At 36.7% G+C, this 15901-nt stretch overlaps 2 protein-coding genes and 1 long non-coding RNA gene across 18 annotated transcripts; 1 reads left to right on the top strand and 2 right to left on the bottom strand.

Annotated features, from left to right (window-relative positions):
• Positions 1 to 1001: 1001 nt before the first annotated feature.
• Positions 1002 to 12780, top strand: LOC1272697 (choline transporter-like 2). Of its 16 annotated transcripts, none has more exons than XM_061655135.1 (10): positions 1002 to 1123; positions 5555 to 5606; positions 7954 to 8076; positions 8140 to 8303; positions 8377 to 8572; positions 8779 to 9014; positions 10090 to 10487; positions 10553 to 10868; positions 10957 to 11614; positions 11710 to 12780. In XM_061655135.1, the coding sequence occupies exons 2-10, from the start codon at positions 5573 to 5575 to the stop codon at positions 11799 to 11801; spliced, it is 2217 nt and encodes a 738-aa protein (XP_061511119.1). In that variant the 5' UTR covers positions 1002 to 1123; positions 5555 to 5572; the 3' UTR covers positions 11802 to 12780. The 16 variants fall into 16 exon arrangements, with proteins under 16 accessions (XP_061511119.1, XP_061511125.1, XP_061511130.1 ...); XM_061655141.1 differs by lacking the exon at positions 8779 to 9014 and adding an exon at positions 9395 to 9498 and having other exon boundaries at positions 1006 to 1123; XM_061655136.1 differs by lacking the exon at positions 1002 to 1123 and adding an exon at positions 1166 to 1351.
• Positions 12511 to 13258, bottom strand: LOC133392864 (uncharacterized). The gene has a single exon (XR_009765857.1). It is a non-coding gene; the product is annotated as an uncharacterized LOC133392864 (long non-coding RNA).
• LOC133392863 (uncharacterized) lies at positions 12511 to 14434 on the bottom strand. The gene has a single exon (XM_061655150.1). The coding sequence runs from the start codon at positions 13847 to 13849 to the stop codon at positions 13388 to 13390; it is 462 nt and encodes a 153-aa protein (XP_061511134.1). The 5' UTR covers positions 13850 to 14434; the 3' UTR covers positions 12511 to 13387.
• Positions 14435 to 15901: the final 1467 nt, after the last annotated feature.

Raw genomic sequence — 15901 nt, forward strand, 5'->3', positions numbered from 1 at the left:
GCTTAGTGATTTTTGTTACGTCGAACGTCGAACAATTTTCACGGATAATGACACAACAAATGTCAAATTCATATAAAAATTATAAAATTAACTGGTTTTAGTAAGAATTCACCTTAAACCAATCGATTAATCACTAGAATATTTTTTATAGACCAACTGTCAAATTCATGCGCACGGTTAAGCCGCCCGCCGGTTAATCCGTCCCCGGATAATCGACGTTCTACTGTAAATATCTTTCTATTTATTAAATTAAAAGCTTTCATTGTTCATAATGAAAATGTATGTAATGTAACAATTAACTCATGAACCGCGACAAAAATAAAAAAGTTTAAAAAAAAAACGTCAAAACGTCATTCGATAATCCGCACTCAATCAAGTGCGCACTACCGTGCTTATACTGTTTTTCAAATAATACTTGGCATTTAGTAAGTCTTTGCTTAAACCGTATTATAGGATCTCGGCCGTCGCATTTTTTCCACAAGTTGGAACTTAGAAACCCTTAGTATGTTTAAGTCAGCATATCAATATCGTAATATTATTAACTATTTTGCATTTTGTAAAACTAATCTCATTTTGATTGTTGCATTGATTTCGTCGTGAAATATGGTGTATATGTCAAATATTTCACTATGTTGTTATTTATGTTTTGTACAAGGTGAGAATTATACATTGAGCATTTAGCCACTGTTTAAAACGTAACGATCTTCGTCTGTTTATTAACACATATAATACTTAGTTGCACAGCCAACGGCTATAAAATGTAAAAAAACAACTTGAATGTTCTTGTAACGTAAACATTTGAGGAACATTTGACATTTGTAACGTAAACATAGATAGTACTTAAATTCCTAAGTTTTTCCATCAAACTGCACACTTGGAAAGTCATCAACCACATAGGTCCGTTGCATCTCGACGAGACTGCTTTAGTGTGATTGTCAAGGCAGTCGTTGCTTCGAAACTGAAACGAGAGAGTCGTGAGAAATCAATGTGGCTAGTGAGCGAGCGCGAGAAACACCAGCGTGATAGAATAAAGAAACCGGTCTAATATACACACATTTTCATTCGTTATTTTGCTGTGAGTCAGTTCAGTTCGCTTCGGAAATTCCGCCGGACAAACGATCAGGTACGAATATAACAGCCATGCTTTGGCTTTGTTAAAGCAGAGCAAGTGTTGTTTTTTATGTGTTAGTGGTATTCAACACTGAGCCACAATGTTCAAACGATGTAATTTGCATCCAATTGTGTATTTACAACTGTACGGTAACACAATTATTCAAAGCAGCGCGATAGTAAAAGGAGAAAAGTCGAAAGAGAAAGTGGTTTCCAATCGTGGTTTCGTGGTGAAAGTGTTGTAAGATATAAACAAACCGAGTTTAATCAATCAATATGCAATCGCACGTGAATAGTTGTCATAGAAGAAATCAAAGTGCAGTTCATTCTCGAGTGCATTGTATTTTCAAAAACAAAGAGAGGTCGCAGAACTCTCTAAGCACCACACACATACCACAATACATTATGGTTGATTACTTCGGCGGCCAAAGGGCGCAGCATTCGCAGATCTGATGAAATAGGAGAGTAGAAAGTGTGTAGCATCTTTCACTCCAACTTGCACGAATTGTGCAATTGAGAATAGGATAACAACACAAACACAGAGATAGCCTTCCCATGTTCTCGATTCTCTGAGTTTGTTATATTCTCTTTGTGAGAGGCACTTCAAAGCATCCATAGCTAACGCACGAGTTACTATTTATGAACCGGTTTAAAACCCGCTAAATTTGCAGACCGCCTAGTCAGCTGACGGGCACAAGTTAAAACAAGGTCAACAGTTTGTTTTTAGTTATAGGGCGAAGAACAACGACGTATTCTAATATTGTAATAATGTTTCGTAATAGTATTGATGAAACCATTTTGCGGTTTGTATCGATTTAGTATGAATCTTATACACAGTACGCGCCAGAATTTTCCATAAAATTTACAAATACGTTCAATATTGCTACTGTAGCTTGCACATTTGGCGACTTACAACTACCTGTTGAGTTCCATTTGAAAAAATAAAATAAAAAAGTGATTCATACGCCCAAATGCATGCCGAGAGTGGCCGCTATAATTCTTTCTGAATTGCCTTTGTTGTCTGGCATATTGTGCAATGGTGTAATTGTTTCGTTCGCTACTGCTCGGTGTCAGCGAATGCTTTATTCCAAATGGCCAAGCTTGGAATTTGAGTTTGACATAACCTTAACCAATTGGAGATGCCAGCGCCGCCGTTTGACAGCTCGTGTGCGTGAAACTTGGTATAGAAAAAATAGACATAATTTTTTTTATATGGACTTTCACGCAAACTCTAAACTTTTCCAGATGTCGCTACTGCGGCGCTAGCAGTCCCAATTGTGGAATCAGTTAATTGGCACAACAACAATGAATGTGGATGTATATGCCATTATCCATTCGCATGTGTGTGTGTGTGTGTGTGTGTGTGTGTGTGTGAAGGGGGTTGGGGGGGGGGGGGGGGGGTATATGTGTGTACAAGCAAAGATCTATAGCTTTGTTGTACCAGAAGAATATTAAAAACAAGATCTGCTCTAAAGATATTTATCAGTTTTACGATTTCATATGAATTGAGTTATTTGAGTTGTCTACAGTTGATTTGAATATCAGAAGCTTTAATATATACGGCGATTTTTATTTATTTACTTTCATTTCATGTTCGCAGATTCCTTATACAATTCCTTATAAAACTTTATATAAGACTTTAAATTATTATAAACTGCTTTTTTTATTGTTTACTTATTGAATGCTGTATTGGAACTCTTTACCAACTGCTCTTGAAACTCGAGCTCAAATATAATGTACCAAGGAATTAATTAACTGAAGAACCATTTACAAATTAGTCTAGTAAATCTATTGTGTAAAGACCGGCGTTATGACTTGCGTACGTCTTTACACGGAAGAAGAAGAAAAAGTAATTATAATTGATAACAAAAATCACTAAGCTTAAGTGTGTACCTAACACAGTTAAGTTTGTATTACTATGTTTGCTTCATTGTACAGATTTTATTTCGAATCAATTCCATCTGCCAAACATCCGCCGGTTGAACTGTTCGAACATGTTTAAAAATAAATAACATTCTGTGCTCAACCATTCCCGGTCGAAGAAAATCTCACTGCTATATTCATACATAATTACATCATTTTTATTTCCCACTTTTTGTTCTTTTCATTACACAGCATGAACTTCCGTTAGCATTGTAAAAACCGTTTGGCCTTATTAAATTCAATAATCCAAAGCCGAAGTTATTCCGTCTTTAATAGGTTTCAAAGTTTTTTTTTTTTTTTAACTGAAGTCCGGCAAAGTCCTACTCTGTTTGTAAACTTATTCATTTATTATTGATTGATTCGGATTAAAATGGTTAGCTTTCTCAACATTTGTTGTTCTAGACCGGCCTTAATAACTAATGTTCAAAGCTCTAAGTTAATTGTTAGGTTTGCCTATCAGTAGGCAGGTTATGTGAAATAGGAAAATCCTGTAATCAGGGTATATACTATTTTTTCCCGTAGTACAGTTGTAATCTCGTACTACTTAATAATATGTCCATCATGAATTCAAGCTAGGTCCGTTATAGTCCCGTGATTCTCAATTATGTCTCGAATAGGCGGGCATGTCCGCGTTAGACGTTATGCCAAATAAAAGAAGAAATATAGCTACAGTTCAGAACGTTCGGTTCGACCATTGCAAGGCGTACTTAGTCAGTTTTCAAAGAGAATAGCTTAACAGGGTTTCAGAGTAAATTTTCAATGTTAGCCATGTCAAGCATTTTTCACAGCTTGCGAAATGCTTTTCATCGCTGTCTATTGTTGTCTTTGCATCACATTAATTTTTCAAGACCTCCTCATAACACGTCACAAGCTGATGTGAGTTTGGGGGGGTTTTACGATACATGTTTTCGAAGGCGATCGATGTTCCGAAGTTTCTTAAAAGTACTATCACAAACAGAAAAAAGGAAACGATTTTAAAATGCATCTTTGTTTGCATAAAAATGCTGAAATCCCTAAAAGTGAAACGTAATTATTAATTGGATAGAACTCGAATGATGAATACTGTTCCACTAAGGGCTTTATATGTATTGAAAATCATATGAATGAACTGAAAATGTAACGATAATCAAATACAATCTGTGACATCTATGGAAAAACAACTTGTAGCTATAATACTGTTCACATTGTATTCTAAACGATGTTTTGATATTACATGCAATGTAGAAGATCCATTCCTTTTTTTCTTCTAAATATCTTTAAAATAAACTTAATAAAATAGATAGTTCCAATTACTTAGCTTCGATAATTTTTTTAGCACATCATACTACCAAAACCATATTACGAAATGTAAAAAAAACCGGTATGCAACTTCACCCAAGATACATTTCAATGGTCTGAAACACATCTAGGCCACAACTATTATCTGTAACTTATCATTACGTTACGCTTGTACCTTTTTATGCTAAATAAGGTTGATTAAATTTTGTGACATTTATGAAATGTCGTGAGGCACGTGAACTAACGTAAATGGTATCTATGTATATCAATCCAATTGAATTGAAATCATAATCGGATAATTAGCGTCCTTGTCAGTTTTTATCACACGACCTATTATCAAAGATTTTTGAGGAAATCTTTAGCATACAGTATTTTCCCGAGTTATGCGAATAATAGGTTCCGGAGATATTCGCGTAATTCGCGTATTTTCGCATATGTCGAATATCGCTTTTTAACGCGACAAAATATAGTTGATCAATTGTCATTTTTCGGGCCGGTCTGGTGGTGCAGTCCTCAACTCGTGCTTAACTTAGCAACATGCCCGTCATGGGTTCAAGCCCCGAATAGACCGTGCCCCCATACGTAGGACTTGACTATCCTGCTATCGTAACAATAAGTCACTGAAAGGCGAGCCCACTTTCCTAGTGAGTACAGGCAGGTTATTGTGCCAAAGAAGACGAATAGTTATTTTTGGTTTTAGTTGATCTTATATACAAGAAAATTTATTTCTAACTTTTTAGCTGTTTCAAACTTTTAGCATTTATTTTTCATTTGGAAATTGTTGGAGATAACTGCACGGAATTGACATATAAACTATCAACATATTAAAATTGGCGTATCTCAAATTCACGCAACTCGAGTGTCTCGTATCTCTGGGAAATACTGTACTTCAAATAAAACGCCTGCCTATAGGTAAAGGACAATGATTCATGATACTATTTACGGAAATCGCTTCTAATACTTCATCAGCCACTTAAAGCAAACCTACAAAGAAATGTTGTTGTTTGCAGTTGCGATACAAACTAAATCACTCGTGTAAAGATAAAGAACACGGTTGCTCAGTACAAACTGTAGCATTTAACGAAACGAAAAGAATCAGAAAGGCACTGGGTGAACATAATGGCTAGATCAGCGGTTTATAACCGGAAATGCACTCTACATGGGGGGAAAAGCTGGGCTAGATTTGGTAGTGATTTAATTGTGTATTAACTTGTTATGTTTTCTTTTTGTATTTTATCTATAGGCGAACTATTTCTGCATAATGCCCTGCTGTGCAAATAGTGACAAAGGGCTAGGTGAGTACAGTGTTTATGTAATGTTAAATTATTAAAAAAAAATAATAAAAAAAAAAAATATATATATATATATATATATATATATATATACATATATAATATATATATATAATATATATATTCGGGGCTTGAACCCATGACGGGCATGTTGCTAAGTTAAGCACGAGTTGATATATATATATATATATATTTTTTTTTAATGTTTTTCATTCTATGTGATGTTGTAGTTTACACAAATCTTTGGTATTCTATTTGCTATTCCAATCATTTTGCCATGTTTGTCTAAGTTTAAATATTCTGAAATTTTGTTCAAATACGTTACTTGGTGCGTTCAAATTTACGAAACATAAAATTCGTAACAAACTACAAGCAGCACATACACGTTTATAGATCCCGCCAAAATGAAAACGACTAAACGAATTATTTTAAAGTGTCTAAGACAGTCAAAAAGTGCATTCGATTCGATGGTTATAATTTTGTTGCATTCGCTCGAATAGAATGAACACATTCTCTATCACATTGTAATTGTCGACATAAGTATGTTTACATGTTTCGTCACTTGTAAACTAAATGCAAGGCGGAATATATCGAATGATAATGAAAGATTCAATTTCAATATTACATCTCTACCATTTCAATAAGTACATGCGCTATCGGGCGAGGAAATATATGGGTGGCAGTACGGGAATAACGAGATAAATACACATCTAAAACGACATAGCTTTTTACGTGTACAGCTGTGTAAAGGAGACGGAAATTTTGAAAAAGAAATATAAAGAGAAAGAGAGAGACAATCAAAGATAGCAAGAGAAACTTAAAGAGAGAGATGTGAAAACGAGAAGGAAAGAGAGAGAGAATGAGCGAACCTTTAAAGTAGATGAAACACATTACAGCAATAATTAGCGATCGAATGCATCAGGTTAGATTTCTATATATGCAGTGACCTTGAGCCCGATCTGGTGCATATAGTAGCCTCGTGCATTTAAGTACAAAACTGCATCCCAGATGCGGTTGCATTCGAACCCAGCGATAGAATAGTTTACTCCAAGTAAAGCATCAGGCAACAGTAGCTTTCAATGCATGTCGTCATATAAAGCCTACCTGCGTAGTCAGCAATGTACATGTGTCGGCTGTTGTGTCACTTGATTCTGGACCTAAGGATAGGACAATCAGTAACGTTTTGCAGCTCAGTGCGGTCAGCTGTCGATCGAACGCTGATCTTCAGTGTGATAGTGAGGCAAACGATCGAACCTCAGCTTTGTTAATACAACTCTTTGAACAAGTGTGGTGTACAGATTGCGTCTCGTGAGAATAAAATTGTATGCGTAGGTGTGACTGTTTGTTAGCAAACGGTGTGAAGTTTGATGGTGCGCTAGCATACACCAAAAAACTACCATAACATTTAAGGGGCTTCTTGCTTACGTAGACGATGACGTGCTTTGCGTGTAAAAACTAGACAACCCGATTTATACGTGGCTACATTTCCGAAATAGTTTATGTTTTAGTTATTCTAAGCACAGTTGTCATAATAGAGCTATTTTACTGTCATTAAAATAAAAAAAAGTTGCCAATGTGCCAAATTGGGTCACACGTACCTACATTTGTATACATTATTTTTCTTGTATTTCAAAAAAGTGTATTTCAAAAGTTGATTTGTCTATGTAAAGAATAAATCATTTTGTATAAATAAAAAAGATTCAGTCCTTGTCCCATTGTTATAACATGTACATCTTAGGAAAAATAATGTATCGTTAACCTAACACATATTTGATATATCCATATCGCATATGTATTTCTGACACCTAAACTTCCTGGTATACCAATGCTTTCAATTCCACATACCACGCAAAACTGCTCATGTTTTGTTGATGTTTTCAACCCATACTGTATGAGTAACGGTTCGACGCGTTCCATACCAACACAAGCTAGAAATGGTTTTATACACATGCCTGCGTTTATTTTAGTAATCTCCAAATTGATACAGCGAGATAAATGCGTTATCTTATCATATTTACTTTTTCCACGCGTTGAAGAATTCCAAAAGACAAACAAACTGCATTAAGTATTTGGACTGCAGAAGAGAGTGATATTGAAATTCATTCCCAATTTGTACCATGGGGTTGTGCTGTGGCAGTACAGATCGTGTTACAAAATATTCTAAAGAAGACATTCAACAGCCAACTGAAAGTAAGCCGTTTATGTTTTAGATTCTTTTTTTTATAGAGGTTTTGAGCCGATTGGCCTCATTCGCCTCTTTTTTTAGTTTCAATGACACACTTAATGTTATAAATATTATAAATGTGCTCGTTTACCCGAATGTCGTCTGTTTAATCTCATTTCACTACAGGTGAACCACTCAAATATGATCCTGACTTTAAAGGACCTCTATCCAAAAGGTCCTGTACGGATCTTCCGTGTTTATTTTTGTTTGTTACTTTTCTCTGCGCCTGGGGTTACGTAGCGTACTATGGTAAGTAGAGTTAACTAACGCACGGCATCATAAACTTGATAAAGCTTCATTTCTTTTACGTAGCTGTTCAACATGGCGATTTAAATCGATTGCTTGTGCCAATTGACTCAGATGGACGAAAATGTGGCGTAGATAGCGAAGTTCGTGACGAACCTTACCTTGTGTTTTTCAACATAACTGAATGTGCTAAAATCGATGTGCCTATTTCAGGATGCAGCACTACACAGGTTGGTATGGCGTTCAATGCATTTGTCAACAGTCCATAATAAATTCCATTATTGTATTGATTTTTTTTTGCAGGTTTGTGTAAGTCAATGCCCAAATCAAGATTTTGATTTCGAATCCGCAAACTGCAATCCTTCCAATGTTAATGAAATCCGTTCCAAATTAATATGTAAGCAAAATGTTAAGAAATCCGACCTAACAACATGCCAAATTATTCGACAATATATCAAATCACAGAGATGTGCACAGACAATGCAAAAAAGCACTCCATGTAAGTATCAACCAAATATTTCCAATCCATGCTTAAATTCATGTAGCCATGTGTTGTCTGTTATATCTGTAACGCATGTACTGTAGTCATGAACAATTTGGATTCCAACATTTACCTTAAAAATATTGATAAAGTTTCCAACGGGCAATGGCTGATATGAGATATGACTTGCTCTTTAGTTAACCTTTAACCATTATTACTTCCAGTGGTAAACCGATGCGTTTCTAACATTCCGGAGGGACAATGTACTCTCATACCGAAACAGTTTCGACAACAGCCGCCCATTACAAGTACCAAATTTCAAACCTCAGCCGAACAGTGTAAAGAACAACGCGAACTTGAAAATATTTTGGAAGAAAAAATTTCTAAACTACAATCTTTTTTGGCAAGATACGTGAATAATCTCATATCCGTTCTAACGAAAAACAATAGCGTGCATCAGGTTTGTGTTTTTCCGTTCGTTCGCTTTTGTTGTGTTTTATTATATATTTCACATCGAAATCTTTCACCCTGTAGTTTTAACACAAGCTAATAACCAAGTTAAGACAGTTATTATACATTGTAACAAATTAACTCTTAAACCTCTGTCTTTCATTTACACTCTTAGGGAATTTACAGGCTTCTTTTTTTAGTAAATAACGCTTACTAATTCCCACAAAACAAACATATTATTCACGTAAACATTTTCCTTGAAATGCAGTAATACTTATATTGACTTCGTCGTCTTTTCTTTTCATATATTATTTGTAACAATTTCGTACTTTCAAAATCATCTATGACCATGACATTATGCCACGATCGGGACTGTGTATGGTTTGTCAGTCTCAAAACGATGCATTCCTGACATGGGGACAATCACTAATGGGGCTCGTAATGTCCAGCGATCAATAGATGTGGCAATAAAAAATTTGAAACTTTTTATCGGGGTAGGTGCACTGCCATTGTTGTGAAACGATGGTTTAGCCTTTCTTATTCATTCGTGTAAATATTCTCTAATTCTCTAAATCCCTGTAACGTTACATGATACGGTTTTTCTTAATATATTTTAAATATAGCACTATTTTAAGTAAATTTTTTGCTATTATTTTTTTTCAATTATAACATTCATCTTTTAATTATAAAGTTAAAATATTTAAACTATCATTTGGTATTGCAAACATTAAAAAAAGGCAATCTTAAACATAATCCTTTAATTATTACTCCTTATTTAATAACAATCCACAATATCACAGTTCTTCTAACTTTGTTCTATGCGAATGAATGGATGAAGCTTTATTTGAATCTACACTCATTTTCACTCATCATTATTCGTAAATTCAAATAATTTAACATTCATTTTGTTATTTCTTTGTTAAGGATGAGCATACTACGACTATCTCCATTATTTCCTAAAATGTACTAACCAAGTAGATTCTCTAGCAGTAATTTCAGCAATATAAGCAATGCTATAAACACTAGATTGAACATTATTTTCATTATTGAATAATATTTTTGTATGCGTTCTGTCTGTATTTCAGACTAGTCAAATGATAGTGGAAGATATTTTGGAATCTTGGCGCATGATATTAGTTTTCATAGCATGTTCTGTCTTGGCTAGTTTAATTCTCATCGCGATGCTTCGATGGATAGCAAAACCTCTAGTATGGATTTCGATTATTGGAGTAATTACTGCGCTAAGCTATGGAGTTTACTACAGCTTCCGGCAATACCAGCAAATCCGTGCCAATCCGGTAGCAGCACATGTGAACGTGTCTCCAAATCTTAGTTCTTTGGTAAATTCCTGGTTTAAGTCAGATCAAACCTGGCTGTGGATACTGATTGCCTTATCAGTTATATTGATCGTCTTACTATTGGTTGTATTGGTCTTACGAAAAAGGATCGTGATCGCCATCGCCCTTTTGAAGGAGGGCAGCAAGTGAGTAAAAAGATTAAATACTTGAACATCTGCTCTTCTAAATATAAGCTACATTTATTTTTCAGAGCTGTTAGTGCCAGTTTTTCGACAGTATTCTTCCCCCTTGTACCATGGATATTGCAGGCTGTGGTTATTGTATTTTCTTTATTAGTACTTTTATTCTTAGCATCTATTGGTGTTCCTGTATACAAGGTAAATGGACTCAACTCGTCTTTAACGTGCGTTTGCACAAATGGATATATGGAAGGTGACATATGTGATCCAGTCGCATTCAATGAAAATTGTCGAGACACTAGTAGGATCTATGATCAAGAACGATGTCTTGATGCTGCATGTCACTTTCAAGAGGTGGATACCCCAGGTATAGTTAGATTCTTCCATGTAAGTATCATCCTGTTGTGTTATTCAGAAATATTGTAAGCTCATGGTAAAGTAACGATCCTATCTTTTTTGTTCATTTCAATTTCAGGCTTTAAACGTGATTGGATTTTTTTGGTGTATTTGTTTTGTATCCGCATTCAGCGAAATGGTGCTTGCTTTCACATTCGCCACATGGTACTGGACGCGCCAAAAATCACGCCTTCCATTCTTTGTGTTGACGCGTGGCGTTACACACACGGTTTACTATCATCTTGGTACATTGGCTTTCGGATCGTTGATTATTGCTATTTGCAAAATTATTCGAGCCATTCTCGAATATGTAGACCATAAACTTAAGCGGTACGATAATGGATTCACTCGTGCTGTGTTGTGCTGCTGTCGATGCTTTTTTTGGTGCTTGGAAAGTTTTTTGAAATTTTTAAACAGAAATGCCTACATTATGTGTGCAATCTATGGCAAAAACTTCTGCTCAAGTGCAAAAGATGCATTCAGCCTACTTACGCGAAACGTGCTCCGAGTAATTGCATTGGACAAGGTTACGGGATTCCTATTTTTCTTGTCTAAGTTACTCCTTGCTTCTGGAATGGCAGCCGTAACGTACACGTATTTTGATAGTGATCTACCAAAGATGCAACTAAATTACCCTTTTGTGCCAGCTGTACTCGTTTTCATTGGAACGTTCATTATTGCGTCCATATTCTTCAGCGTTTACTCTGTTGCTGTTGACACCTTATTTTTGTGTTTTTGTAAGTATCTATGCAAGCGACGTATGGCTTACACGAGAATACGCATTAAATACATACATATTTTAATATTTACTATTAAACTCTCTCCATGACAGTGGAAGACATAGAACGAAACGATGGCAGTGCCGAACGACCGTTTTATATGTCCAGAGGATTGCAAAAAATATTGGGGAAGAAGCAAAAGTAAATTGAAGATATCACCAAAGATTTATTGTCTACCGTCAACACTGTCGCGGGGTAGCAGCACCAATCAACTGCAGTTCTTCCTATGGACTATTTGGATAATGCGTGACCAAGCAAATATTTCCACGCACATAGAATTCTAAACCTTTAAGTCAATACAGCCCATTTGTAAATATTTGGATGAAACAGCTGCTTAATAGTGTATGTCATTTTGTTCACATATGAACTAATTTAAGTCTATATTTTGATACTAATTTATACATAATGCGTACCATGGGTATGATGAAATGAAATTCAACGAGAATTTAGAAGAACAGATGAGAGTAGGCATTTAAATCAAGAATATATTGTGATTGATAATATTGGTGGATCTTATAAGAATTCAAAACTCATAAATGCAAATTACACCTTGATAATTTTCTAATGTATTGAATATTTCTACAACCATCACTAGATGAATTGTAATTACTATATACATACAGTAATTTACAGTAAGTAAAAAACTATACGACCAAAGTATGTACTGTTCGGTAAATATTGGAAATTCATATCTGGAATTGATAGTGAAACATTAGATTGTACTATAATGATGATCAAAGGAACAGATTTCTTGTTTTGACAATGGTATAGTAATGAAAATATCAATTTTTCAAATTTAACTTACACCCGTGTTTTATTCATAATGTTGTGGAAAACATTGAAGAAAGCATAAAAACTCGGTGTTCTTATAGTTTTGAAAAGAATTGTATACACTAATATTCAATGTGAAGCAATACGTTCTAGCCTTTCCTTCTGAATAAAAAGAAACTGTAAAACAGGCGTTTTGAAATCTAGAAATCATAAGAAGCAATTAAAACGGAAAAGTCTGCCAATGGTGTTCTATTGTGGTTTAAACCAAAGCATGGGGAATATGTTTCATAAATATTAATAAATTGTGGAATTTCATCGATCATTGAAAATAAACTGACACTATTTTAAATAAAGTCTAGTATTCTTCTTCTTTCACACAATAACCGTTGTCGGCCAAGGCCTGTCTGTACCACTTATGGGTTTCGGTTTTAGTGACTTATTTATTACTATAGCATGATAGTCAGTCCTACGTATGGGGGCACGGTCCATTCGGAGCATGATCCTCCCCTCTCTCTCTTGTTGGCATGCACGCGATAGAGCACGTCGATGTGGTATGGCCCGGGCAACAATCATTCTCCAGGATGATCGGTCCCTGGCTGCAGCCTCCCATCCATGCAGACACCCGATCTCCAACAGGTCTTACTTCACCTGGTCCAGCCATCGAGTTCGCTGTGCTCCCTTGCGCCTTATGCCGAACTGGGGATCGCTGTCGAACACCTTCTTGGTGGGGCATGAGATCCTCATGACATGCACCAGCCATCGTATCCTGCCAGCCTTCGCCACCGTCAGGATGCTCGGTTCGCCGTATAGCTCAGCAAGCTCGTGGTTCATCCTTCTCCTTCCAACTCTAATGCTCAAACACACCGCCAAAGATGGTCCGGAGGATGCGTCGCTCAAACACCCCCAGAATCAATGTGCGATATATCTCACATTTCGTACGCGCTCGAAATCTTGTGGATCTCAGTCGGTCGGTGAAGCCCATAGTATGCTGGATAGAGGTACTTTCTGGAGGATCTGCCGTAGACTGCAAAATTTGGTCGGTGGTGGATATGCCTTCAACAACCCCAGCTTGGTAGCTGCCAGCAAAATTTGTAACAAGGGGCGCAAGTCTGGAGAACAGGATCTGGGACCCTTTTTGTAGACTGGGTGATTGACATCCAGCTTAAACTCCTCCGGTAGTTGCTCCTGCTCCCAGATTTTCACGATCAGATAAAGCATTTCGACGGTAAGCCTCTCCGGTCCCATCTTGAAGAGCTCGGCCGCCAGTCCATCACAGCCAGCAGGCTTATTGTTCGTAAACTGCATCATTGCTGCAGCTCGTGTTGCCGCTGTGCTGCTGCTGTGGTAGTTGCCTTGTTCTGCTACTTGCGCCAGCATCTCTTGCCCTTCCTCCATGCATGTGTCCTTCGAAGTGACAGTCATGTTGTATGAGTTAACGACTGTACCACGAGGCCATGACACATCACATGAAAGTAAACATTCAGCGAGAGATAGTGGTGAGAACAGAGCTCTCTTAGTAACCAGTGATGAAAAAAATTAAAAAAAAATAACCGAAATCGCTATCGAATGACTTTACCAAAAGCAAAAGCGGCTCCGACAGGTAGGTATAAAAATCCAAGCTCAAAACAGTCCGAAGCCGTCCGCTGCCGCTTGTCGACAGGCAGATCTGTCAAAGTAGTCCGGATAGTCAAATTTGTTAAGCGCGAAATTCGATTGGTGTTTTATTAACTTACAGATTTCTACTATTTATCTTGTTTAAAATTTAACTAGTTTTCCTTCTTTTGATTAAACTAAGGATAGTACATAGGAAAAGCATGGCTTCGGACGGCACCGAACTAGTGATGGGACAAACCACGGGAATCACTATCGAATGACTCAGCCAAAATTAGAAGCGGCTTTGGAGGGTAGTGCAAAACTTAAATCTCGGAGCCGTTCCTGGAACTGATCCCCAACTCATATCGGTCCTATAACTTATTCTTAGTAAATATCTTTCGCGATAATGGTTCTGAATCCATACCTAATCTAGAGCTTATACCGAACCTACGCCGATCCTGTAAATGATACCGTCCCACATCTGTTGTTAACCACAACCTTTTTTATACGGGTCAAAGAATGTACCTTGATCTAACTCAGTCTGGGAACGGATCGTGAACCTATCTCGGTCCTGAAACCGATACAGTCCTGCAACTGATACACTACTATTCAGTAAAACATTTCCACCAGCACCTTTTTGAAAAACTTGATGTAGATATTCTGCGGAGCGAAGAAAACCTGATCTAAGTAGTCAAAAGTGAGGCTGCGGGCCACAAGTATTTTTGAGAAATCTAAGTTCTCAACGTTTTTAGGATTGGCACAAAATCGCTTTGAGAATCTTTTGAGAATCTTTAAAAGAGAATCTTTGAGAAAGTTGACGATGCAGCGATCGGCTATCTGATATATGTACAATTGTGCTGTTCGTTTATCGGTAATAACGTTGGAAATTGTTTTAAATGTTTATAATTGAAAAAAGGGTTTCTCAGTTTCTCAGAGTGAGAAAAATTGACGACGGCCACGGGCTCGCATGTGAGAACAAGTTTTAAGAGCTTGAAAATTTTTAATGAGTGTTTGAGAATGTTTTCTCAGAGCATAGAGCTCTGTTCGTTAGTAGCTCGATAGCTGAGTAGCTCTGCGCATTAGTATTTCGGCTGAAGGCTATTTGGGTTGTCTGTAGAAAACTCGTTCATGTGCACTTTTGTGCTATTACAGTCAGAATCAGTGTTGCGAACGGTGATAGTTGTAGACATAAAATTTTACAAAATGATACTTTTTGAAGCATCGCATTCTAGATTCACGTTTTCATTTGACAATCACGGAAAAAAATATCATTTGAGACGATGATATTTTTCTGCTACATTCATTTGAATGTTTGATTTTGCAGTACTTCAAGTGAACTAGATCTTAATCGAAAATGGGTCCTTTTTCGTGTTTTGGCGAGAATTTCTATACTCCCCAATTATGAATTTATAAAAAAATGATCACATTTTGCTCATCAAAGAGCTACTCCCTTTTTCAGCTGAGTGAGCTCAAGCGCGCTCAGTGAGATGAGCGGAATGGTTGAGATAGCTCTTTCGCTCACTACCCAATACTAATCCCATGATTTCCATACCTTGTATTCCTTCGTTTTTTTTTCTCAGAATCATGGCATCGGAATTTAAGCTCAACTTTTTATATTTATAGCATTCTCCAGTCGTTTACTGACTGCTGTAAGGAGTGGTTTAGGGACAGGTATGTCAAACTGGCGGCCCCTGAGGTCTCAGTATGCGGCCCGCAACGCTATGGAGTAATGATTAAGCCACTCCATATTTGCCTTTAACATCGATATTTGAGTTAATTATTGCTGCCCGCAACAGGCTTTTCGGGTTAACAAGTGCCCTGCAGAACAAATGAGTTTGACGCATCTGGCTTAGGATTCCGTTCCGATTAACACGTTCAGCA

The sequence above is a fragment of the Anopheles gambiae genome, chromosome 3, assembly GCF_943734735.2.
Source record: "Anopheles gambiae chromosome 3, idAnoGambNW_F1_1, whole genome shotgun sequence".
Lineage (NCBI taxonomy): Eukaryota > Metazoa > Arthropoda > Insecta > Diptera > Culicidae > Anopheles > Anopheles gambiae.

Bases quoted from the DNA above. Each gene is read 5' to 3' on its own strand.
- LOC1272697 (XM_061655130.1), top strand. From the start codon at position 7,721: ATGGGGTTGTGCTGTGGCAGTACAGATCGTGTTACAAAATATTCTAAA. The intron at 7,794-7,953 runs GTAAGCCGTTTA...ATTTCACTACAG, and splicing joins CATTCAACAGCCAACTGAAA to GTGAACCACTCAAATATGAT. The intron at 9,015-10,089 runs GTTTGTGTTTTT...TCTGTATTTCAG, and splicing joins AAAACAATAGCGTGCATCAG to ACTAGTCAAATGATAGTGGA.
- LOC133392863 (XM_061655150.1), bottom strand. From the start codon at position 13,849: ATGACTGTCACTTCGAAGGACACATGCATGGAGGAAGGGCAAGAGATG.